The sequence below is a fragment of the Oxyura jamaicensis genome, chromosome 3 (genome assembly GCF_011077185.1).
Source record: "Oxyura jamaicensis isolate SHBP4307 breed ruddy duck chromosome 3, BPBGC_Ojam_1.0, whole genome shotgun sequence".
Lineage (NCBI taxonomy): Eukaryota > Metazoa > Chordata > Aves > Anseriformes > Anatidae > Oxyura > Oxyura jamaicensis.
The window spans coordinates 81,683,782-81,705,999 of record NC_048895.1 but is presented as its reverse complement, the minus strand read 5'-3'; the positions used below and the strand labels follow the sequence as shown (position 1 = coordinate 81,705,999).

The 22,218-nt window shown below is 38.3% G+C and overlaps 1 protein-coding gene across 2 annotated transcripts in view; it reads right to left on the bottom strand.

The window, feature by feature from the left end:
• Positions 1–22,218, bottom strand: part of SNX14 (sorting nexin 14) — a 53,893-nt gene that overhangs the window by 29,620 nt on the left and 2,055 nt on the right. For both annotated transcript variants that reach the window (XM_035322763.1, XM_035322764.1), the window contains exons 5-12: positions 14,989–15,032; positions 9,701–9,788; positions 5,572–5,656; positions 3,034–3,190; positions 2,643–2,718; positions 1,910–1,954; positions 1,738–1,818; positions 1,481–1,595 (exon numbers count right to left, since the gene is read on the bottom strand). In XM_035322763.1, the coding sequence (XP_035178654.1) occupies positions 1,481–1,595; positions 1,738–1,818; positions 1,910–1,954; positions 2,643–2,718; positions 3,034–3,190; positions 5,572–5,656; positions 9,701–9,788; positions 14,989–15,032 (691 nt within the window). The remainder of the gene's footprint in view (positions 1–1,480; positions 1,596–1,737; positions 1,819–1,909; positions 1,955–2,642; positions 2,719–3,033; positions 3,191–5,571; positions 5,657–9,700; positions 9,789–14,988; positions 15,033–22,218) is intronic.

Sequence of the window (22,218 nt, the reverse complement as noted above, 5' to 3'; positions counted from 1 at the left end):
TTTCAAGATCCTTCTGGTTTTGGGGCATTTAGTTTCATTTGTGAGTCCACAATATTTCTGTCAAGTGAAAAATCACCTACAGTAGGCATTTAGTTTGAGACAGCATCATTTGAGAGACATAAATCTCACTCTCTGTTTTAAAAGGTTTATATACAGACTCACCATCTTCAAAAATCATAGAACAGCTCAGGTTGGAAGGGACCTTGAAGACCATCCAGTTCCAACAACCCTGCCATGGGCAGGGATGCCACCCAGTAAATCAGGCTGCCCAGGGCCTCATCCAACTTGGTCTTGAACACTTCCAGGGATGGGGCATCCACAGCTTCTCTGGGCAACGTGTGCCAGTGCCTCACCACCCTCTGAGTGAAGAATTTCCTTCTGACCTCCAATCTAAATCTCTCCTTTTAGTTTAAAACCATTTCCCCTTGTCCTGACATTGTCTGATTGAGCAAGAGAAGTTTAGAAGGAAGAAAATTCTGAAGCTTAGTCAGAAAAAAGATTGATCATTAGCAATAGCTAGAGTCTGAGTAACCTTCCTGCTAGAGGAAGTAGCTCTAGATAATTGTGTTGGCTTAGAAACCTCTACCCATATCACCAGCATTAAACTAGTAATCACTTTGCTGAGATTTTCTTGACAAAAAGCCAACATATTTGAAGGATACTGAGCCCATACGAAAGTGCATGCGCAGAGATCACTCACATTTCTTTTATATAATAACTAATGACTTCTGCAGTGTTTCAGAGATAAAGCCTGTCTAATTTAAATAAACATCTTTTGCTGCTGTATGTATGAGCTTGGGATATGAAGACAGAACCATTATTTCCTATGCAATGCAGAAATACTTGTTTACAAAAAAAAATAAAAGGTGTATTCTTTTGGTACACCAATAATTAACCAGTAGTTGAACAAAACCTTGAAATAAACCACTAAATTCAGAAACTTCACAGAAAACCTTATCATTGGAAAGCAGAAGGCTTTTCAGGCAACACTTATGTAAAGGTAAAACCAAATGCATGCATCATAAGCAAGGTACAGGTTACTGAACAGGAGGAGGTTTCAACAGCTTGATTGTTCCTGTTACACTTCTGCTCTCTACAGAGGCTTTGGAGATAAAAGAACATGAGAATCTTTTCATAATGTATGGCTCATTTTAGGAATACTTTAGTAACCACATGTTTTAAAGATACAGCTGTACCTTGTATCTGTGGCCAGAATTTTCTCCTTACAAGGATATTCTATTTTAAAACGTACAAACTTTATCAATAAACAGAAATTAAATTACAACCTAGAGTCCACACTGATATTAATGTTGCCAAGATTAGCATTCAGAAAATCAGTATATCATTAAATGAACACAAATCCTGAAACAATCTCTTGCTTAACAATGCTGCCTTGTTCTGAGGCTCATTCACTTAAACGTACAAATGCTTAAACCTTTTAAAGATCATCAAATACACCTCAGCACACCTATAATCTTACCTACAGTCAGGCAGAACTGCAGCACATGGACTGCCCCTTCCTGTTTCAGGAAGTTCATAAACCGAAATAAAAGGTCTTGCTGATCTCGGATCTCCTTCAACTCCAGCTTCAGGACCTTAATAGGAGATTAAAAATATGGTCAGCCAATTTTCAGTTTTTCAGTGAGAATATAAAGCAAAAAGCTGTAGATGGAGGTATCAGGTAAAGTAAAGTACTTCGACAAAACCCGAAAGCAAATAAATATTGCCTTTGCTTACAGATGGTTTTTTGTTTCTTGGCTCTGCAAATTTCTGAAGGAACGGAACCAATGAAGAAGTAGGTTCAGTTGCTTTCTCAGGCTGTAGAAAAAAATGACAAAACGCAACTGGGTAAGAAAGTTCCGTTAACAGAGGAAAAAAAATGGCTAGTTTTAATTCTGTCTTTACTCACTGGACTATCGTCAATGAAGATCAGCAGCAAATGGTTGACAGTGTCCTGCAAGGAAACACAGTACAAAATTAATATTAAAGAAATAAACTAGATGAAAATCATTTCACTATCACGTTACACCCAAGTTTAAACCTATGAATATACTAACACTTAGAAAAAAAAGAGCTATACCTCCACAGCTACAGTACCTTCTCCTTGCAGTTACGTGATACATTTGTAAGCACTGCAATTCTGCCTATTCGTATATATACATAAATAAAATTGAAGATGGCAGCACGTTCCATCTTCAGAAATAAATGCATTCTTATTTGCAGAATTGAAGAAAAAATAATACAGCTGCAAAAATAACGGTTTGCTTGAACTGCTATAAGATGCATACAGTTCAAGTTCGGGTAATTGAGCCCCTGTTGAAATGTGGATACATCAATTTGTGGATGTATCCATTTGATACACCAATACTAGCATAGCACTCTCCTGTTTGACAAGAATTGTAGTATTTCATTAAAATTCCATTCTTAAGAGATCATGACAATACTGGATTTTAATCAGTTTTAGTCAGTTAAGCATTCAAATGAGTTACAACGAACAAAAATGTTGGCCAGAAACTTTTTCCTTTTACCCAGTCAAAACCCAGAGCAACTAAACTGTTGTGCATCGCTTGTTTTACCACAATATACTTAGGAGGAAAACAGTTATATTAAATAAACATCATTCACATATTACAAAGTCTTACAGGATCAGCTAAGAAATCCATAGAGGGAAGGAAAACAGAACCAGGCAGAATCTCTCTTATAAGAAGTGCCAGGGATCTGAAAAGAAAAAGAAAAAAATCAGTACCCATGCCAGATTTCATAATTTTTAAGGGAATAAAGTCACCTATAATATTATATGTCATTAGTAAATGTTTTAATATTTTAAAATGCATTTTACATTTTAAGTGTGCTAGAATTACTTTAAGACTGATCAAAAAATCATAAGCAAAGAGCTAACACTAGCCTTGAACATGCAAGCAAAAGCATAACAAGGAGCGATATGGAGAATGACTCTAGAATTCATTCTTTCAGTCCCCAAAATTACTGTACTATATTGTAATGCAGATATACAACTCTAAACGCTTTTTATACCTGCATTCTGTTGATTTGGGGGGTAAAATATAAGGAAAAAGAAGTTCAGTAAGTTTTCTTAAGTAGTGAAGTTCATCTCTTCGGCTTCTCAAAGCAACGTGTAGTTCTGGTCCGTACTCTTCTAAAGCAGCTTGTTGTAGAAATTCTGCATTTTTTACTGCAAGTAAAATAAGTAAATAAGAACTATAAGTTGTTCCAGCTTTTTGATATTGTGAAAAAAGAGGTGATCACTTTTCATTTGAGCTAAAGATTAATACTTTCAGTACATGTACTACTGCCAAAGGGATACAGTGCTCTAACTTTAAAAAAGAACCTTGGCATGGACTTGGAAGTCTGGCTATGTAAAAATAAAAATCTCACATAAAAATAAGAATTCCTTCACCATATAACTGAGGCTTACGTGATTTCCAGAATGTTTTTTTTCATTCATGATTATTGAAGAATGCAATATTTTCATTCTTCTAAAAATTTGCCCTGCCTGAAGTACACCTCTATATGCTTTCTCCTGACTTCCTTCTTGGTCTCTAATTTACTGGGCTTCTACCTACTGACTTGCCTACAATACAATTCAAAATCAATGTAAGCAAATGTTTATTCAGTGCTTTTATATCTATTTCTTCCTTAGAACACTTGGAAACTAACATGAAGGGACATATATCACCATATATAAAACCAGCATAAATCGATCCAAAAACAAGCATGGGACCTGCAAGAACAATGCCTCGTGTAAGCAGATGGAGTTGAAAGAGCACCTGCTTTATCTGGCTAAAAACCATACACGTTAATTTGCAGCAACAATATTATATTCCTTCAAATTACTTCAAAAGGCAAGAATTGAGCTGCAATAACTTACACCTCCTTGTACTATCAATCCAGCACAGACTGATGGCAAGAACTGCACTAGGTTGGGCACAGAACACATATCTGTTATCTGGATGGTTAAAGATTGTTCCCTGTGTATTGAATTTAGCACAGAGGCCTGCTAGCTTTCCTCTACCAAAAAGAGCTGAGCTGGATTTCAAGATCCTTGCAGGTCCCTTCCAACCTTTCTGTTCTATCAGCTGATACAGGGGCTGCAGGAACGTATGTAGCCTGATAAATCTGCCTGCTTGGCATCAGTAAAAGCAGAGAGGAAGGATGTGTATTCTGGTAGAGACAGGTAAGAATCACAGAAGTGTCTCTGCACATAGTGAGAAATTACTAGGAGAGGTAAAGGAATTACTAGGAGAGGTAAAGGTAAGAAGAGTAGGAAAAATGGAAATGCTCCTAGAACAGTAATTTTAAGAAGTATATAGAAAGTAAACAGAAAAAAACTAAGCTCAACTAGCCGCCAAAGCAAGGCCTGAGAGCTGCCTCCAAACGTGTGATAGGTGGCTGGTTCAGCAATGTCTACTAGGAAGTGTTGCTAAAAGTCATTTTCAGGTGCTACTTCATGTATCTGCCCTCAGAGGCTTCTCCATTGAACAGCTGAAGAAAATGACTGTTTTCAATGCTGTACATTTAAAATCCAGTTCTTTGCTGATAAAGAAAAGCATTTTCAACTTCTTCATAGAAATCAAAGGAAACACAAATTTTGGTGTAAAAGTCACTGTAAGACAATCTAGCATTTGAAACTTTTGCTGTGCAATGAAAACCATCTAATTCAGTCACACTGTATCTCATGTTATTCATGCCATACATTCAATAAGAACTTCCTAAGTTCAAATAACAGTATGTATTTAGGGATATCAAGCAGATTTTTGAGGAAAGGGATGAAAGTTTGTGACCTCAGTAAAAGTAAACATTTATGCTTAAAGGTTGAATGAAACCACATTTAATAGATACAGCACCTTGGAACACAGCCAGTGAAAAAAAGTGAAGATAACTATTTTCCAATAGCAAGCATTATCTTTTTCAAATACTCCTTCAATAAGCAGTTTTAGTAATTTTTGTGCTAGGCTAGTGAAGATATTTGTATTTGGATAATGACTAAATATGCTACTTGTCTAAATCTATAGTTTATAAACATAACTTTTCCACATAATGAACAACTCCACTAACTACTCACCTTAAGGTACAGATATGAAATCAGTGTTAGGTGTGAACTCATTCTAGCTATATGAGTTACAGTGTAAGAGCTACAGTTACACTGCACAGACATGCAACTCCTTTCATTTATAATGGCTAGTTAAGAGAAAAACACGAGAAAAACTTCAAGAACCACTGTTAGATGAACTTGATTGCTCTGAACAGACAAATACATTCTCGTTTACCATACAGATAAAGAAGTTTAGTACTTCAAAGTTATGGGGATGCATGAATTCTGGAATTCAGAACTAAGACATTATTTGTATCATAAGATTTTCCTTATTTGCCTTTGCAACTTCCAGAAGTAAAACGTGAAATGATTACTTTTTTTTGTTCTTTGTTGTTGTTGTTGTTTTAAAAAGGTGAAAAGGTGAAAATGGTGAAAAGATTTAACAAATATAATGAAACATTGAAAATTAAACTTTAATACTTGCCATTTGAAGCTGACAACACATCAAGTCTTTACAATACCTTTCTGCCTGGCTTTGGCTATCACTTCTATGTGTTTCATTGCTGCCTTGAGCATTTTCTTTGTTACAACAGTTGGAATATCCACCTAAAGAGCAGTTGCAAAATAAAAATAGAATTATTCCAGTTTCTTCCCCCACATATATTAAAGATTACAACTACCAAACATATTAATTTGCTCTTATGCCCCCATTGTAACCATAAAAAGAGTCCTTCAGAAACAATCCATGAATTCTCTAGATAAACCGACACTACGCTCACTCTTGTGGGAAAAGAACACAAATAGTATTGCTTTTGGCTTTTAGTTCTAACACATTTATTTTCAACTTGTTCTCATTGTGATTCTTCCACTGCAATAATTACAGTAACATAGCTTGACTTCCAAGTCACTGCAAAGGAAGCCTAGTTCTACAGGAAGATTTGACCACCACCAAAGGCAAGTAAATCACATCCTGCTTCTTCTAGTACTTGTGTACTTTAACCTTCAGCAATCTTAAATCCACAAGATCTAAAAGCCAAGTGAAACACTCCTCCCTATGTACACGCAGAAAAACCATTTAAGCTCATATGATGGCAGAACCAAAAGAGAATTTGAGTTCCTGAGTCAAGACCACTTTTAGTGCCAACAACTATGTATTGCATAATCCTGTTTATAAGCCAAGCAAAAAGCGGTAATTCTGCCCATGTGATTTAATAAAAGAATTTATTAGTCAGTCCTGCACGTATACGTTCTTTGATAGTTATGAGAATGAAATACATACGTAGAATACGTATAGACCACTGAATAATTCAGGCACAAATAGACTTCAGGATGTCTTAGCCCGAAGGAGGCTCAGATTAGGGTGTGCTCATGGCTGTATCTATCTGAGCGTTGAAGACTTCCAGAGATGAAGACAGTCACCTCCTCACAGGTCAAGTGCTCCTGCCCTGATGATCTTGGCGTCCCTTGGCTGAACTTGCTCCACTCTATCATTGCCTCTTTTGTACTGTGGAGCCCCCAGATGGATGTGATATCCTAGATACTGTGCCAAAATGTTGCTGGCTAAAGAGCGCCATGGAAATGGAGATAACTATTTCCCTTGACCGACTGGCTCTGCTCCTGTAAAGACAGCCCACGATGCTGTTGATCTTCTTTGCTGCCGTTACATGCTCTGGCTCCTATTCAGCCAACTGTCTACAAGGAACCCCAGGTCCTTCGCGGCAGAGCTGCTCTCCACTGCCCGTCAGTCCCCAGTTCCAAAGGATTCTGCCATTTCAGCTGTACAGAAACTTATCTAGAAACCAACTTACACACCGTATGCCCACTATTTCAAGACAGAACAAATGACATCTCAGAGAAGCAGAAATACTCAATAGCAAGCGTTCAGAAGTCCTACTGGAGTCTGGCCTTCCTCAGGACTAAGTCAAATAAAGGCCTCAGGTAATAAAACAGAAGCACAGAATGCTTCTTGCCAGACAAGGAAGGAGACTGCAATTGCAAAGGCCACTAGAGCTGAGATGAAAGCTGTTTCTTATTCTTTCCTATAAGAATAGCACGTATTCCTGCATACTCCTCTGTAATATTTGAGGTGCACAGCTATGGCCATTACATGGCCGGTCCAGAGGAGCTACTACAAAAGACCAGAACTGCCTAAAAGTAATTAATTAAATTCAGGTCAACTCCTTCTTTTAAGCAAAAAAGTAGTTTCTGCTCATCAATGCAAAACCCTGTTATTCAGGACTTGCATTTCAGCTGTATTTCAATAGAGCAAAAAGCTTCCAGTGGAACCCAGGGATAGGAGAGTGCTTATTTCCACACAAGTAAGGCAAAGATCACAGCAAGCAAATTGAAATTTTTGCCAAAAGACAGGTTCTACATCAGCATCAATGACAACCAAACGCAGGTCTGTTATATCACAAATACGAAGGAAAAGTCCTTCACTTTTCCTTAAACAGGAATAACCAACCCAGAAACAGCCTCAACAAGGAAAACCCAGATCAAGCTGAAGTCAAAATTAATAAATAAATGTTTTTCATCAGTTAAGAGCTGTCTAGCTTTGTTACTACTTTGTTGCTACTTTGTTCCAACAGCTACACCTCAAAAACTCCACCTAGGCAACCTTAAATAGAACACAAACTCAATTCGCTGCAGCAATTTTTAAGCCGTAATTCAAAAGCAGAAGATTCCTCAGCAACAAAAATAAAGATCTGAAACTGAAAAAGGAAACAAAGTTTTATTGCTTTTGCTTTTTACTTGTACATAAAATCTTACATTCTGGGATTAATATCTCCATTAGCCAGAGCTATGGCTTTCAAGCATTTAATAAATTCAAATCAAAGTACAGCTGCTTGGCAAAGACTTATTTCGCAATCTGTGCTGAATTTCTCCTGAAATTAAGTTATAAATGACATTGTATTGCAGATGAAAGGTTATAAAACATTCTGTCATAACCCTTTTCAGCTAATTACTGCAGCTTTAAACTCAGATTCCAAAGATGAAAAAGAAAAACAGTATTTTATTTGCAACTTGCATATCAACTCTTATGTCTACACACAATGTTTTCAGCTTTATACACATCACAACCATTATTAGTTCAAGCTGTCTGCATCTGCATGTGGGTGCACGCACACAGAAACACTTGTTTAGCTGAAAAACAGTATAGACTGGAAAAAATGGCATAGCACCAGATATCAAGCTCCCCTGCATGACTGAATGTGCCAAGTTTCAATTTTGTTCCAAACCACAAAGTTACTATTAACATCATTTTGCTTGAGATGTCTGTAACACTTCATGCAAAGAGACAAATTATATTATTCTATAGGATGAAAGTAAATAAATATAAACATTTAAAAGCAAATACATTTATAAAGTGAAATGCATTTCTGTGACAGCCTTCCTGCTTTGTAGTTCCGCTGACAGTTCTTAATACTTGTACGTTTGAGTTTTTGTTGCAAATATCGCCTAATCAGTCACATAGAATTTAATAAATCACAATTACTTTATTACTGACAAGATACGATAAATTATTACTAAAATTCAAACTTGATGGCAAAAGCTGCTACAGCTGATCTAATACAAATAATACCTCATTACAAGACCAATAGAGGAGACAACTGTTTTATGAATCAACAATGGAACCACAAACAATGCAAGTAATACCTGCATGTGAGACCTTTAATTCTAACATCAGATAGATTAAATTTTAAGACCTTGCTCTAGATTTTCACTTTGGAAGATTTACTTTACTTTCACACACGTCTGCACTACAATGATCATTTTCTAATTTTCCCCCACGATCACTTTAAAAGCAACATACTAGAGCTCAAGTAAACAAGAAAGTCATCTGGATTTGATATATAACAAGGACAGACTCAGGCTGTTCATCAGACATGACTGAGTACATGTACCAGTTGTAGTTCAGAAAATATTGCTGTTACTATGGAGGGGGAAAGACACACATTTCTGGTGGCTGCTCCAACAGCACGGCCAGCCCTGAACAAATCTGGAGGCTGAGTTAGCATCTCTTCCCGCTTAGCACAGCCAGAAATTAGAAGCAGTTCCTGTAGAACAGGCTTGAAACACTTTATGGGAATACTGGGTATATGTGCTAATGTATTAAACGTAGCTAACAAATAACTTGAATGTTTGAAGTTTACTCTGCAGAACATTTCTTACGAACTACATTAAGATAAGAATGGTATTATTTTAATTCTTCCAGTAAGCTACTCACATTCTATTATCCACAGACAACATAAGAACCTCGTCTGCTTTTAAAGAGCCAAGGAAAGAGAAGCCATGACATCAACCATTTTCTAATAGTCTTCTCAGTAATTCTCATTTTTTTTCCCCACTTAGATTAAGTCACTAAAAGACAGCTAAAAGATCATACCAAGGTTTTAGTAATGCCTTGCATTGGTGTCAAAAAGGTATCACTTTGCAAGAATCTTCCAAGGTGGTTTATAACTAGGATTGGAATAAGCTCCAGAAGGAGGAAATAGATAACACAAAGAAGAAACCTACATGGAAACTGCCTAGACTGTCTGTAAGACTGACTTTGGAATTGACATTTAACAAAACTTAAAGAACTAACTACAGATGGTTATCAGCTATTTCAGATGGAAAAACAACGTTCACACCTTTAAGTCACCTTACCTTGTGGATCCTCCGAACTAATACAGATGCAAAAAACCGCAGCGTGCCTCTCAGTTCATCCACTGAGGATTCATCATCCGTAATATTTCTGCAGCATTGTAAAACAAGTTATAGAAGAAAAAGGAAGAAAATACATTTATATTAATCCAACCACAATACACATCCGATACTACTAAAAACCAGAACAAAGACAGTTAGTGATGCTTCAGCAACATTCACTGAAATGAAAGCTAAGAAGTGTGGGCAGAGTGAGCAGCCTTCTGTTTGAGTAAAATAAATAACATCCCCAGTATGTTTGTGCACACAACAATGACTTAAGAAAAATGTCTCAGTGTAAACTGGAATTATGCACCAATGTCTGCTTTAATATATTGTCTGCGTGCTTTTGGCAGAGCAAAATCTAACCTAGTTTCCACATATCTGAACACAGGGACTGTTTCCTAGTTCGTTGATCTGAAACCTGAATGAGTCTGAATTAACATCTGCAAAACCTTTAGAATAAGGGTACGGCAAGCACCCATCCCATTTAAGCTAGTCAAAACTGTATTTTCCATACTGGCTACTCCAAAACCTTCTATACTACACAATTTCAAATACTCTTCCGGCTTTGTTACCTTTTGAGTTGTATAATAAAGTTGGTAGCTTCTCACATAGCTTTTAATGACATAGATACATTCCTGGTATTTCAGCTGAGCCTCATCCAATAGAAAACTTTCACAAGTACTTTTTCCACACGTTCTAAAACTTAGCTGCCATTTAATTCAATAATATTCTCTTTTTAAAATATAAAATTGGGACTATTTCTGGTCTAAATAGAGATAATCATTTCCTAGAAGAAAAAAAGGAAGCATAGCACAGGAAATCAAGAGAGAACTTATTTAAAAGTTGATCTACTTTTGATGTAGCATGCCATGTGAAACTCTATCAAGAGACCAAAACAAGAACCTCAACCTACAGCCACTTGAAACAACTGAAATTATTTAACATGATTCCTGCTTGGAAACAAAGAAATAAAGAACTTAAAACAGACTTCCACTGTGCCAAAATATCAGCTAAACTTTAATCTGGTTTGCCAATTTCCATCTGCTGCAATACAGTATGCTGAGTGAAAAATCACATTAAAACCACTGAAGTTGATTATGGGAGAAAAATACCTAATTCCATATCTTTTTTGGGGGGAAACTGGATGAAAATGGGGACTAAAGTAGCCTTAGATGCAGAAACTGCAACTAAATTAAGTGAAAAAAAGGGACCATAAAAGCAGCACTTTGCAAAATGCAACAAAATGGTTAAAAACATAGCAACGTTTAAGCATATATGGACATTACGGTATGAGTAAAGACATGAGTAAAACTGCATTGTAATAGCTGAACAATGGCACAACAAAGAAAGCTACCTCCTGCTTTAGCTAATGAGCATATGGAAAAGCCATCAAAGCTTTCAGTTTGCATAATGCATACACAAACCCCCAAATGGTTCTGCATATGTATTAAATGCAAATATCTTTTGTATTAAAAAATACCCTCAACAGGATGTTTGAAAAACAAATATGTTATGCCTATGGCATCATTTTACATTATTCAACATCCAATTTTTAGAGCAACATTAGCCCAAGTTACACAGCATCCAAACGCATCTTGAAGGTGAGCTGTTAACAGATATGGTTGACCATAGTATATAAAGTACGTAACTCACTGCATGAAAAGGCACCTCAGAGAAAGCGGCCTGGCATGAGGAATACAGCAATCCTCAGCTTATCATGTGCAGATAAGGCGACTGTAGGGGGAAGGCTTGGTTTGTCACCAGCTGACATTTTGGAAGCAATATTGTTAGCAAATAGCTACGCTGTGTAAGGAAGCCAAGGGATCAGCAAACAGATTTTCTGACTGTACTACTACTATTCTACAGACAAAAAGATAGATGAAGTAATTTGGACCAAGACATTGCTATTTTATTGACACTTGGCTAACCAGTATTCTGGATAATTCTACTTGGACACAACTTTATGCCACGTACTTTCATGACATGCCATAGGTTAGCAGAGACGTTCTTTTAATCATCAGTGGGCTGAAGAATGGTTAAAAGAACATCAAGAACTTCTAAAACCCCAAATCTCCAGTGACACAGTGGAAGATCCAAATAACTTGCTTAGAAGCATTTTTAAAATTGGCTGCATTTTCCCAGAATTTGAGGAAAAACTTAAAAACAGAACTACCAGTAGAATGGACAGATTTGCTAACAGAAAAAGGCGCAGTCTGCTAATTGCAAACAGTTACTGAGTCAAGCATCCCAAAAGAGATACACCCAACTTGCATGCAAAGCTTTATGGGATCCACTGATTAATGAAAGACAAATACTGAAGTCATTTTTTTTTCCTGATTGTCAATTATTCTTACGAAATTTAACCAACTCTTATAAAAAGGATAAAGAAAATACATTGCAAGCTGATAGAACTAAGACTATGATTTGTGATTCCATGAAAATCCCAATTTTTAGTGCATTGTTTACATTTAGAATAGAAGCAGCTCCGTATGTGAAAACGTTGATTATAGTCACTATCAAGGAAAAAAGTTTTCATGGTAACATATTACAAAAATGCAGTAATTACTCAGATTAGATTAGAATCCAGAGAACTGGAATTGCAATAGCATCAATGACCACACAATACAGTAAGTTTGAATGTGTTACTCTAAAGGCAACTATTGAAAATGAGGAATAAGGTGGTAAAAGCAAGACATTACATAGCCTTATTGTACAGCATACTGCGTAAATAGTAGACTCAGGCTGGTGTTTTGTAGTTTAAACTTGCATTGCTTACAATTATGCTCTATTCCCATATACTTGAAAAATAACTCAAAAAAAAAATGGAATATAACCAGTATAAATAGCTTGAGAAATCCCAAACAATTCATAGAGGTGCAACTACCTATTTCAGTAGAGTTCATAGGATTTTAAGTACTAATCTTCTTTCTCCTAAATTGATCTTAGTTTAGGGATGTTTACCTCTAAATTTTAACTTGCTAATAAAACATTACAAATTCTTAAACTGTTAATTAATGATATAAGCACAAAACACAGCTTTTCCCTGATTATAGAACTTTATTTCTGAAGCAACAAATCTATGGTTTTATCTTGCAACACGCATTTCTGGTTAGCATTATATTGCCCTAGCTCCTGAGTGGGATGCATCGCGTAACTTGTCTAATGCCCAGAGTGTGCAGGGTGCTGCAGACAGCATCAGCTGGCAATGGGAAGTCAGAGAGAGAAAAAAAAAAAAAAGAGGTATTGCCTGCATAAACTCTATTCATTTGAAAGGGGGTCAGCTAGCATAAGGAGTTGTGCCCAGACTTCTCTCCAAAGGAAAGCAGCAGACTGCTTTATCAACATAATCTGGCAAGCCTGAGTTGCCTGCTGGCAGTTACCCACATTGCTAAACAAGCCCAGCCTAGAGGTGAAAGCTTCTGATTTGGCTATATGACAAATTAGCTGGGGTTACTGAGGTGTGGTAGCTCAGGAAAAATATTTAATGAATTCAGGAGTCCTTCCTCAGGGTCAGCTGAGCTATGCAAACAGCAAAGGTAGGCCTAAGCAGGAAAAGCCAGACCTAACATGCTCTACGAGAGTGACCTCAAATGGCAGCACACAGACACAGTTCAGACATCCCTGCATGACTGCTGCTGGCTACACAGAAAAGCACAGAAACACCTGAATGAGAACACAGAGAATGAGACAACAGTTAACAATGCTATTATTGGGCTGAAACCAGCAAACCTTTCAGGAGCAAGCTCTTTGCCTGAAGAGTTACAGATAGCACTGCACTACAGCTCACTGAACTCCCAGTACTTCAGGTTCGTGGAAAGCTCATTAGAACTGATCAGCACAGTGTGACTTCATGGAGCTAGTTCTAAATTCAGAGGTGTAGCCATGTAAAACCAAAGACAGTGCTGAAACACCCACACAGCTCACCAGGAAGCAAGAAGGAGCAAGGTCCAGGCTGTCTGGCTCTGGACCAAGTATATTTTGCACCGCGCTTCTAACCAGACATATTCCTATGCCCACTATGCAACATATTCCAGACTTCAGTCACCTTGGGTATTGGAGATGCATACAAGTTAGATGTGGAACACAAACTGCCTTGTTGGTCCAAATGGGGAAGTGGCCTTCCACCAGCCAAAAAGTCCTCTATAACATAAATCAAAATTAGATAGAAGATGGTCCCCTTCCATCCATTACTTTATCAAATTCAACAGAACACCCTCTAGTTTTCTGAACTTGAAAGTTAAAAACCTTGAGCCTTCCAGGTCGATCGCTGACAATACGTGGTGCTCAGGCTCCCTCTGCTGTTTGCGTAGGCAGCTGAGCTTTATACTGAAATGTATTCACCATGCAACAGACAGATGTGAGACATACAGACATCAGCCACAATTAAAAACCAGTCAGGCAAAAAAAAGTCTGCCCAGAAATTTTGGATCCCAGACCGGCAGAAAAAAAAGAGTGGAGAGTAAAATACAAAAGCATAAATTGCCTTTAGCACAAAACAACCTCTCAATCTAATGAAAAAGTCAAATTCAGAATTAAGGTAAAATGTTGTTTGAATACATTAATGACAGCACTATCAGTTAAAATTATAACTTCTTTTAATATCTTCCTACAAAGTACTCTGAAGCACTGATTTATATATAAATTCCATCTGTAATCTTTTCATTATGTACTATTTTAAAGTTATTTAAAGAATACTACTCTATTCAGCTCAGCACTGCCACTCACAACCTTAAATCTCACCAAATGAGCAGACACTCTGCAAGAAGGTGGCCACAATGTATTTAGAATATCTTTTCTATATTAACTAAACCCGTAGTTCTTATTAAAAAGAAAAAAAATCTATAAAGTGAAATATTTTAAGGTTTATTTTTTTAGTGACATGACATATGACAATACCTCTAGTCTAGAAATACTTTTTTTTTACCCCATATACCTACACACATTCTTAAAATGTTTTAAACAAGCCATGCATATTTCCAAGTGAGTGTTATTAGAAAAATAATATTTAAAAATGAATAATCTAAAAATGTGATTTTAGGATGAAATACAAATTTCAGAACAATCCCTATCACTTCTAAATTATTAAAAGACCTGTTGTACTCTACACAAAGAGACACCAAGATAATGAAACTGTAGCACTTTAAAGCACACTTTGTATTTTATTAAAGAAACAAAAATGTTTTTATTAAACAGTTTGCTGATATTTATGTTATTCAACAATAGTAACTTTTAGGTAAAGCTCATACCTGTACCATGGATAGATAAAGTTTTCCAGCACCAGTTCGAGCACCTGTGTGGAATAAAGGCAAAGGCATTACAAAATAAACAAGTGCACTGTAAGTCCTTGTTAGAAGAGCTAGAAACACAAGCATCCTCCAAAACTCACAGAACATGATCTCCTATACCATAAAATTCAACATATAAATACGTACATTCCAGTCCTATTGTGAGATTGATCATTTGGCATAATAATCAGGACTTTGGGCAAACAGTAATCAGCTGATGGTTTCATGCAATCTCAATGTGAAACAGCTGCCTTTACGGACCATGCAAAGCACGGTACTGTGGCCACTCCATGATACAAGCGCTCTGAAGAACAGAAAGGGTGGTGGTCCTTACTGCATGCTCACCTCTCAGAGACAGTGAAAGAAGAATCCTAAAAAGCAGCACCTGGGAACGCTGTTCTCCTTTCACCAAATCCTGCACCACAGCTTTCAACAAAACCCACCTTATGGTCCAGCCACCTCCTGAAGAAGTGCTGAAGAAGAATGACATGGGCTTTGGGAAGCGCTCTGGTCCTACATGTACATATCCTCATGGCTTCCTTGTACCTGTTCCTAGCCCCTGTATATCCCAGCAACATGGATCTGCACGGGAGAATCTTTTCCACCCTTTCCACCAGACCTGTTCCTCACAGGCCAGTCCCATAGTTGCCTTCCCGTGCTTCTCAGGAAGGAGCAGTGCTGTTGCACCCATGCAGGCTTTGTTTTCAACATCACAGAAGGAAGGGAGGTAGGGAAGGTGACAGTCCCTGTTCAGTCAGCCAGCTGCCACCACCACATACAGAAGATTATTTGCTAGCTGAACTGCAGCTTTTGGACCCCTCCTCACACCCACACACACATTTCAAGTCAGTGGTACAGCCACTGCAACACAATTGGCAAAAAGAGAGCTCTTGAAAGGAATGAGAAAAAGTGACAAGGGAAAAAAAGGCAGGGGGTTGGAACTAGATGGCCTTTAAGGTCCCTTCCAACCCAAGCCATTCTGAGATTCTAGGACTGCTTCAGAGATCAGCAATATCAACGCCGGTAAGAGCAGTAAGACAGAACATGTCTGCTGCTACGTGAGGCTGTTAGGCCATATTCTAGAGAAGGGGAGGTCTTGAAAAGAAGTCACTGTGTTCAGAGAAAAACCTAAGACCTGCTTGAAAGGGAAGCTGAATTTAACAGCTGACATAAAAGCCTGATTTATGAGAATAAGCATTACTCTTCTTAGAAGATCTGCTGCTGTTCTCATTCCCACGGAGTATGTATGTATGCGCTGCAAGAATTCAAGATTTACTAAATTTATGCTCTCTTTAGGGCACGACATGCCTCTGCTCTACGCATGATTATACAAGTACACTCTGTAATATGCACACCGTGGCCTTTTTAATTCCTCTCAATTCTTCAGGCTTGAGCAGTTGATGAGCACTCTTTTTCTGTTCTCCCTACAAAGAATACTGTCTACTCAAATTTGATAATAAACACTCCCTTTTGCAACTGTTTCATTTCAGGGATTTTTCTCCCTTCGTTTTTAAGAGTGAAGGAGAAATCTTGTTCCTTTACCTTCTCTGAAGGGATGCTTTCTAGCTTGGGATAACTTTAGGTGTTTTTAGTTTACATATTTTTAGTGTGTTTTTTTTTCCTCTTGTTGGAGCAGGATTTTTGTTCCAGGTTTCCCCATCCAGTCAAAGACTTTTATCATGCAATCCCAGAACCAAAGCTTTTCTGAAATCGTGAAATTGCAACATGATCATGTGTTGATGATGAACAGATAAGCTCAACAACTTCTTACCCCCCTACCTCATGTTTCCACTAACAGGGAAGGAGAGACAACATGACAGATGCTTTACTTCCCAGGACAGAAAAGATCAAGAAATTCCCAAGAATCTTCTTTGGAAGTTAATCTTCAGACAACAGGAAGGAAATCAAATCCCACTCCAGTCAGCGAATACAAATGACCAGCCTTAACAGCACTCAAGACAATTTTACTGATGCCTTCTATAATACTACCAGTACATAAACCACCAATTTACTCTAGAAACCACAGTCTCACAGGTACTGCAGAGTTATTTTTGTTCATGCCGAGTTTCTAACAAAAACCTCTTTCAGGGGTCAAACCACAGACTTTCAAAAAGTGCCTGTCAAAAGGAAAGACCCGCAGAAAAATACATACTATCTATACATCTATCTGTTAGAAGATCCTTCTTCTTTCTTCCTCCACTTTTGCTATGCAACACCCCATCAAGAACAACTATAGCAGATCATCTTCCCCTTGGAGTGGGAAGTGTACTCGGACAGCCTTCAAGCATAAGACGAGGTACTCAAAGAGATTACAGTCCTCTCCCCTTGAGCTTTCTTTATGTGTGACTACTATTTTGAAACAGGAAACCCGTCCACATCACTGTAACTTCAGTTCATCAGCTGTTCATCAGCTGCTCGCACAGTTTATTGACAATCTCTTGGCCTACCGTCTGGAGGCTTCTAAAGCTACCAGAAGAATTGTTTCCAACAGTGAGAAGTCTTGTTCTTACTTGAGAGCTAAGTCAAACACGCATGGTTCTGAGGAAAAAAAAATCTTCCTATGGTTACTAAATGAACAAAGAAAGCAGGAAAAATGCTAGACACAATGGCACATAGCACCTTCTGTATAAGGTCTTCTTGAGAGTCACTCCATGATTGCAGTAACTGACTTCTACTTGAACCATTGCACTGACTTGTCTGTCTTCCCCTTGGTATCTCTGGCTTTGAGATCCAAGTTGTAAGCAAGGGCTGTTAACAATTACACAGGAAAATGCCAAGCAGACTGTCCTGCTAAGCCAAAGACAGTATGCACAGCAACAGACCAGGCAGATAATTAACTCAAAATACACCTGAAGTCCATATGCTGGTGGTCCTGGTATCAGAGGTCAAGACACACCCCGGTAGAACTCAAGTTATCTATATGACCTTAATAAAAATGCCTTGATCCCGGACACACAGAAAGCAATCCCTATTTATATCTTTGCTAAATACATAGCACAGCAGAAACAGTTATGTGCCATGCTCCATTGCACCAAGGTGGCATAACGAAGCTAAAGGAGAGCTACAGTGTGAAACCATCCATACTGCAGAATACAAGCACTCAAGCAATCACAGGAAACTGACTCAGGGAAAAAAACTGTCACATCATTCACTGCATTTTCATGAAACATAAAGAAAGCAGGAGATGTGTACCCACTTCTAGTGCAGCAACACCAAAAATACCATTCAGGCTCAATTACTCAAACTGCACACACGTGCCAATGGAGTAGATAGGACACTTCAAAGAATGCTAGATAATGATAAGCAATTACACCTTATAGAAAGTATTATTCTCCAGCTCTAAATTTAAATGATGAGTCATTTCATTTAAAGCCTACCTATTTTTCAAGCATCTTGCAAAATGATTGGTTCTGTGTGTGAAGTTTTGAATTGGAAAGTGATGAAAAGCATACAACCAAATGCAGCAGGTTTGGTATAGGAAGCAGCTGAAGGAAAAAAAAGTGGAGAAATACATTTCTAGCAAGCACAAAAACATTGCAAGCTAGTCAGTATATTGCTGCTGAGCCAAGCTTTCTGAGGATTGCCATCAAAGAGACTCCAGTTGCCAGGAGGAAGAACTGTAACAGCTAAGTGATAAACGATTCAGTAGCAGGACAGAAGTACCAGGCCAAATTAGATTGAAAAGCAGCAAGGATTTGATAGTAAACCACAGAGGTGATATAAAAAGCCTTAAAAGACTGTACAACTAGATAACTGAGGTCACTTCCTGAGGGCAGAACAAGCAATTCCCAACCCGAAGCATGCAGGTCACTGTGCTGCCGGCCACGAGAGTTCTGGACTGGTGAAGAGCATGCTCAGGCAGTAACCAACTTCTTGCCAGTCATTTGTCCATTAACAACTTTTAAAAGAAAAAAAAGAAGAAATCTGGCCCCATACTGAAAGCAAGAACCTGAGAACCTAAAAATGAAAAATTGGTAACTCAACAGACAGCAGCACCCTGATCCACTAACCCATTTCTTTCATGACGCTGCTCAAGAGTAACTGAGCAGATTTCTACAGATTTGATTTGCAACCATACCTTACACATCAAAATGAAATTATAAGTAGAGATGAGTTCATTAACTGAATAGTAAAATTTGATTTTCCTTTACACAACCTGTAACACCTTAATTTTACTTAATGTAAAGCTGACCAACAGAAATCATATCACAGAATCACAGAATCACCTAGGTTGGAAGAGACCTCCAAGATCACCAAGTCCAACCTCTGACCTAACACTAACAAATCTTCCACTAAACCATATCCCTAAGCTCTACATCTAAACGTCTTTTAAAGACCTCCAGGGATGGTGACTCAACCACTTCCCTGGGCAGCCTATTCCAGTGACTAACAACCCGTTCAGTAAAGAAGTTCTTCCTAATATCCAACCTAAAACTCCCCTGGTGCAACTTTAGCCCATTCCCCCTCGTCCTGTCACCAGGCACGTGGGAGAACAGACCAACCCCCACCTCACTACAGCCTCCTTTAAGGTACCTGTGGAGTGCGATAACATTGCCTCAGCCGCTCCTCATAAGACTTGTTCTCCAGACCCTTCACCAGCTTTGTTGCCCTTCTCTGGACTCTCTCGAGCACCTCCATGTCCTTCTTGTAGCGAGGGGCTCAAAACTGAACACAGTACTCGAGGTGCGGCCTCACCAGAGCTGAGTACAGGGGGACAATCAGTTCCCTGGACCTGCTGGCAAGCCAGGATGCTGCTGGCCTTCTTGGCCACCTGAGCACACTGCTGGCTCACATTCAGCTGACCAGCAACCACTACTCCCAGGTCCTTCTCTGCCAGGCAGCTTTCCAACCACTCCCACCTGTACATCTCCCACCTGTACATCTCCCACCTGTACATCTCCCACCTGTAGCGCTGCTTGGGGTTGCTGTGCCCCAGGTGTAGGACCCGGCACTTGGCCTTGTTGAACTTCATACAGTTGACGTCAGGCCATCGGTCCAGCCTGTCCATATCCTCCTGCAGAGCCTTCCTACCCTTGAGCAGATTGACACACGCACCTAACTTGGTGTCGTCTGTATCTTCACTTAAAAAGGAAGAAAGCATGAAGAAAACTACCATAAAGCACAGCAGACTAAAAAGCTACAAACAAAATTACACAAAGGTCACTCCATTATTTTTGTGCAAGATACAACCCAAACTATGAAATACTGATAGACACATGGTCGAAGCAGTTTAGAGTTTAACTATAAAAATAATAACAAATGCGGGAGGGGGGGAAGAAAAAAACCCTGTGCTTGAATTTTATTGTTCTAAACCCTGTAGAACAGCTAGATAAGCAAAAAAGGATGAAAAATATTAGGAATCTGCAAAGTGAGACAAACTGTCATCATAATCCAAGAGTGAAAGATCCATATTTGTGAGGAAAAAAAAATGCATTTCTTCAGATTCAAATGGGAATTAAATTATTCTTTAACCACTAGAAAACCTATGCTTGAAGACTGTGTAACTGATTCAAATTAGAAACACTTGGAAATGAAAACATTGCTAAAATTTTTCAACCTCCAAAAGAATTAGGAAAACTAATTCAGAATCAAAAACAAAAAAAAAAAAAAACAAAAAAAAAAAAAAAAAAAAAAGAATTATTTTAATTTTTTGAAGAATCTGCCTTTCAGAAGCAGCTGCACTCCATACTCCTTTGGAACCTCATTAATCTTAATTCGCTTCTCAGTGTAACAGCTTCCCCCTATTGCATGGCTGACCCACAAAAGAAAATAAGAGCAGCCTCTCCTTCCAGCCCTGAGCAGGCTATCCAATTCCAGTCACACGTTAAATGCTGCAGATCCCCAGCACAGATGAAGAGCAACATGGCACGGGCAGAACCTCTGCTGCCCTTTTCACAGGTACAGAAGAGTTGCAATGGGGAACAATGCAGTGGGATTTCTCATTCCAGCTAGTATCCTAAACATGTGAAAAGGGAGACTTCAGTGTGGGAACAGAAGTCTGTCTGGGTCCATCAAAGGGTAAAACCCCAGCACATTGTGCCAGGAACACACAGAACCCAGGTCTGACACTTCCCTCCAGTGAAGCACACAAAGAAAAGAAAGGAACGAGAAACACAGCAAAGATATACAAAAACCACCTCGATGCTGCTAAATAAAGCAGGCCTGGGGGGACACCGCAGTGAAGGAAAAAAATAAAAACACACCAACAAAAACACCCGCGCCACTTTGGTAAAAGCCGAACTACAGTAACAACAAGCAAATACGAATGCCATTGTGTAGCAACACGTTTCAAAAAGCAGTCTTAAAAGATAAATATAGTGTCTACTCAGTTCTCTTATGAGTAATGGACTACAAAGAACGTCTTCAGCACAAAATTGGGATTTTAAGCTGAACAGGACAACCTCCAGTTCTTCAGTATTAACACATCCTTTGGTAAACTGTCACAACTATCTGCTGCCCAAAGTTCTAAAAAAACGAGACACAAAAGTATTTATTTTGTATTCTATTATTAAAACAAGAGGCTCAAAAAATAAGCCTGTCTATATGATATTCAGTGGTACTGCTCTTTTCATACGCTTGGGCCTAAACTTAGTCTAAAAAAAGATCAATAATTTTAATAGATTGTGTAATTCTAAAACAACACATTTTGCTTTGAAATTGCAAAGGAAGTCACTATATTAAACTGAAGGAAGTCAACAAGTTATCTCCACAGGTTTTTTGTTTGGTTGGTTTCTGTTTTTTTTAGTCTTCACCTATCCATCCCGCCCTTCCCTTACGGTTTTTGTCCTTTTGCTACACTTGGTATGGAGCATGCCCTGAAAATCAACACACAGAGCTGAATTAAAGAGTTGGCCTATACCTCAAGCACACGCAGCATGGACTTCATACATCAGGCTGGTAATTAGGAGAGCTGACACATAAGAATCTGCTCATCTCTGACATGCCATTTATTTTTCCTCTCACCATAGAACTCCAGAGGTGGAATTCTAAATAGAGATTAAGCTACACAAGTGTTTGTGCATTTTCCTAGCTTTTAAAATGGACAGAAATTTATCTAATCAGCTGCCAATGTACTTGATCAAGAACCAACAAAGGGGGGGGGGGAGTTGGAAATAAACCTAAAGCATAATAGCTCTTCAGATATTTTCTAAAGAGAAAAAAATAAAACAAAATTCCTGATTTAGTTTTATC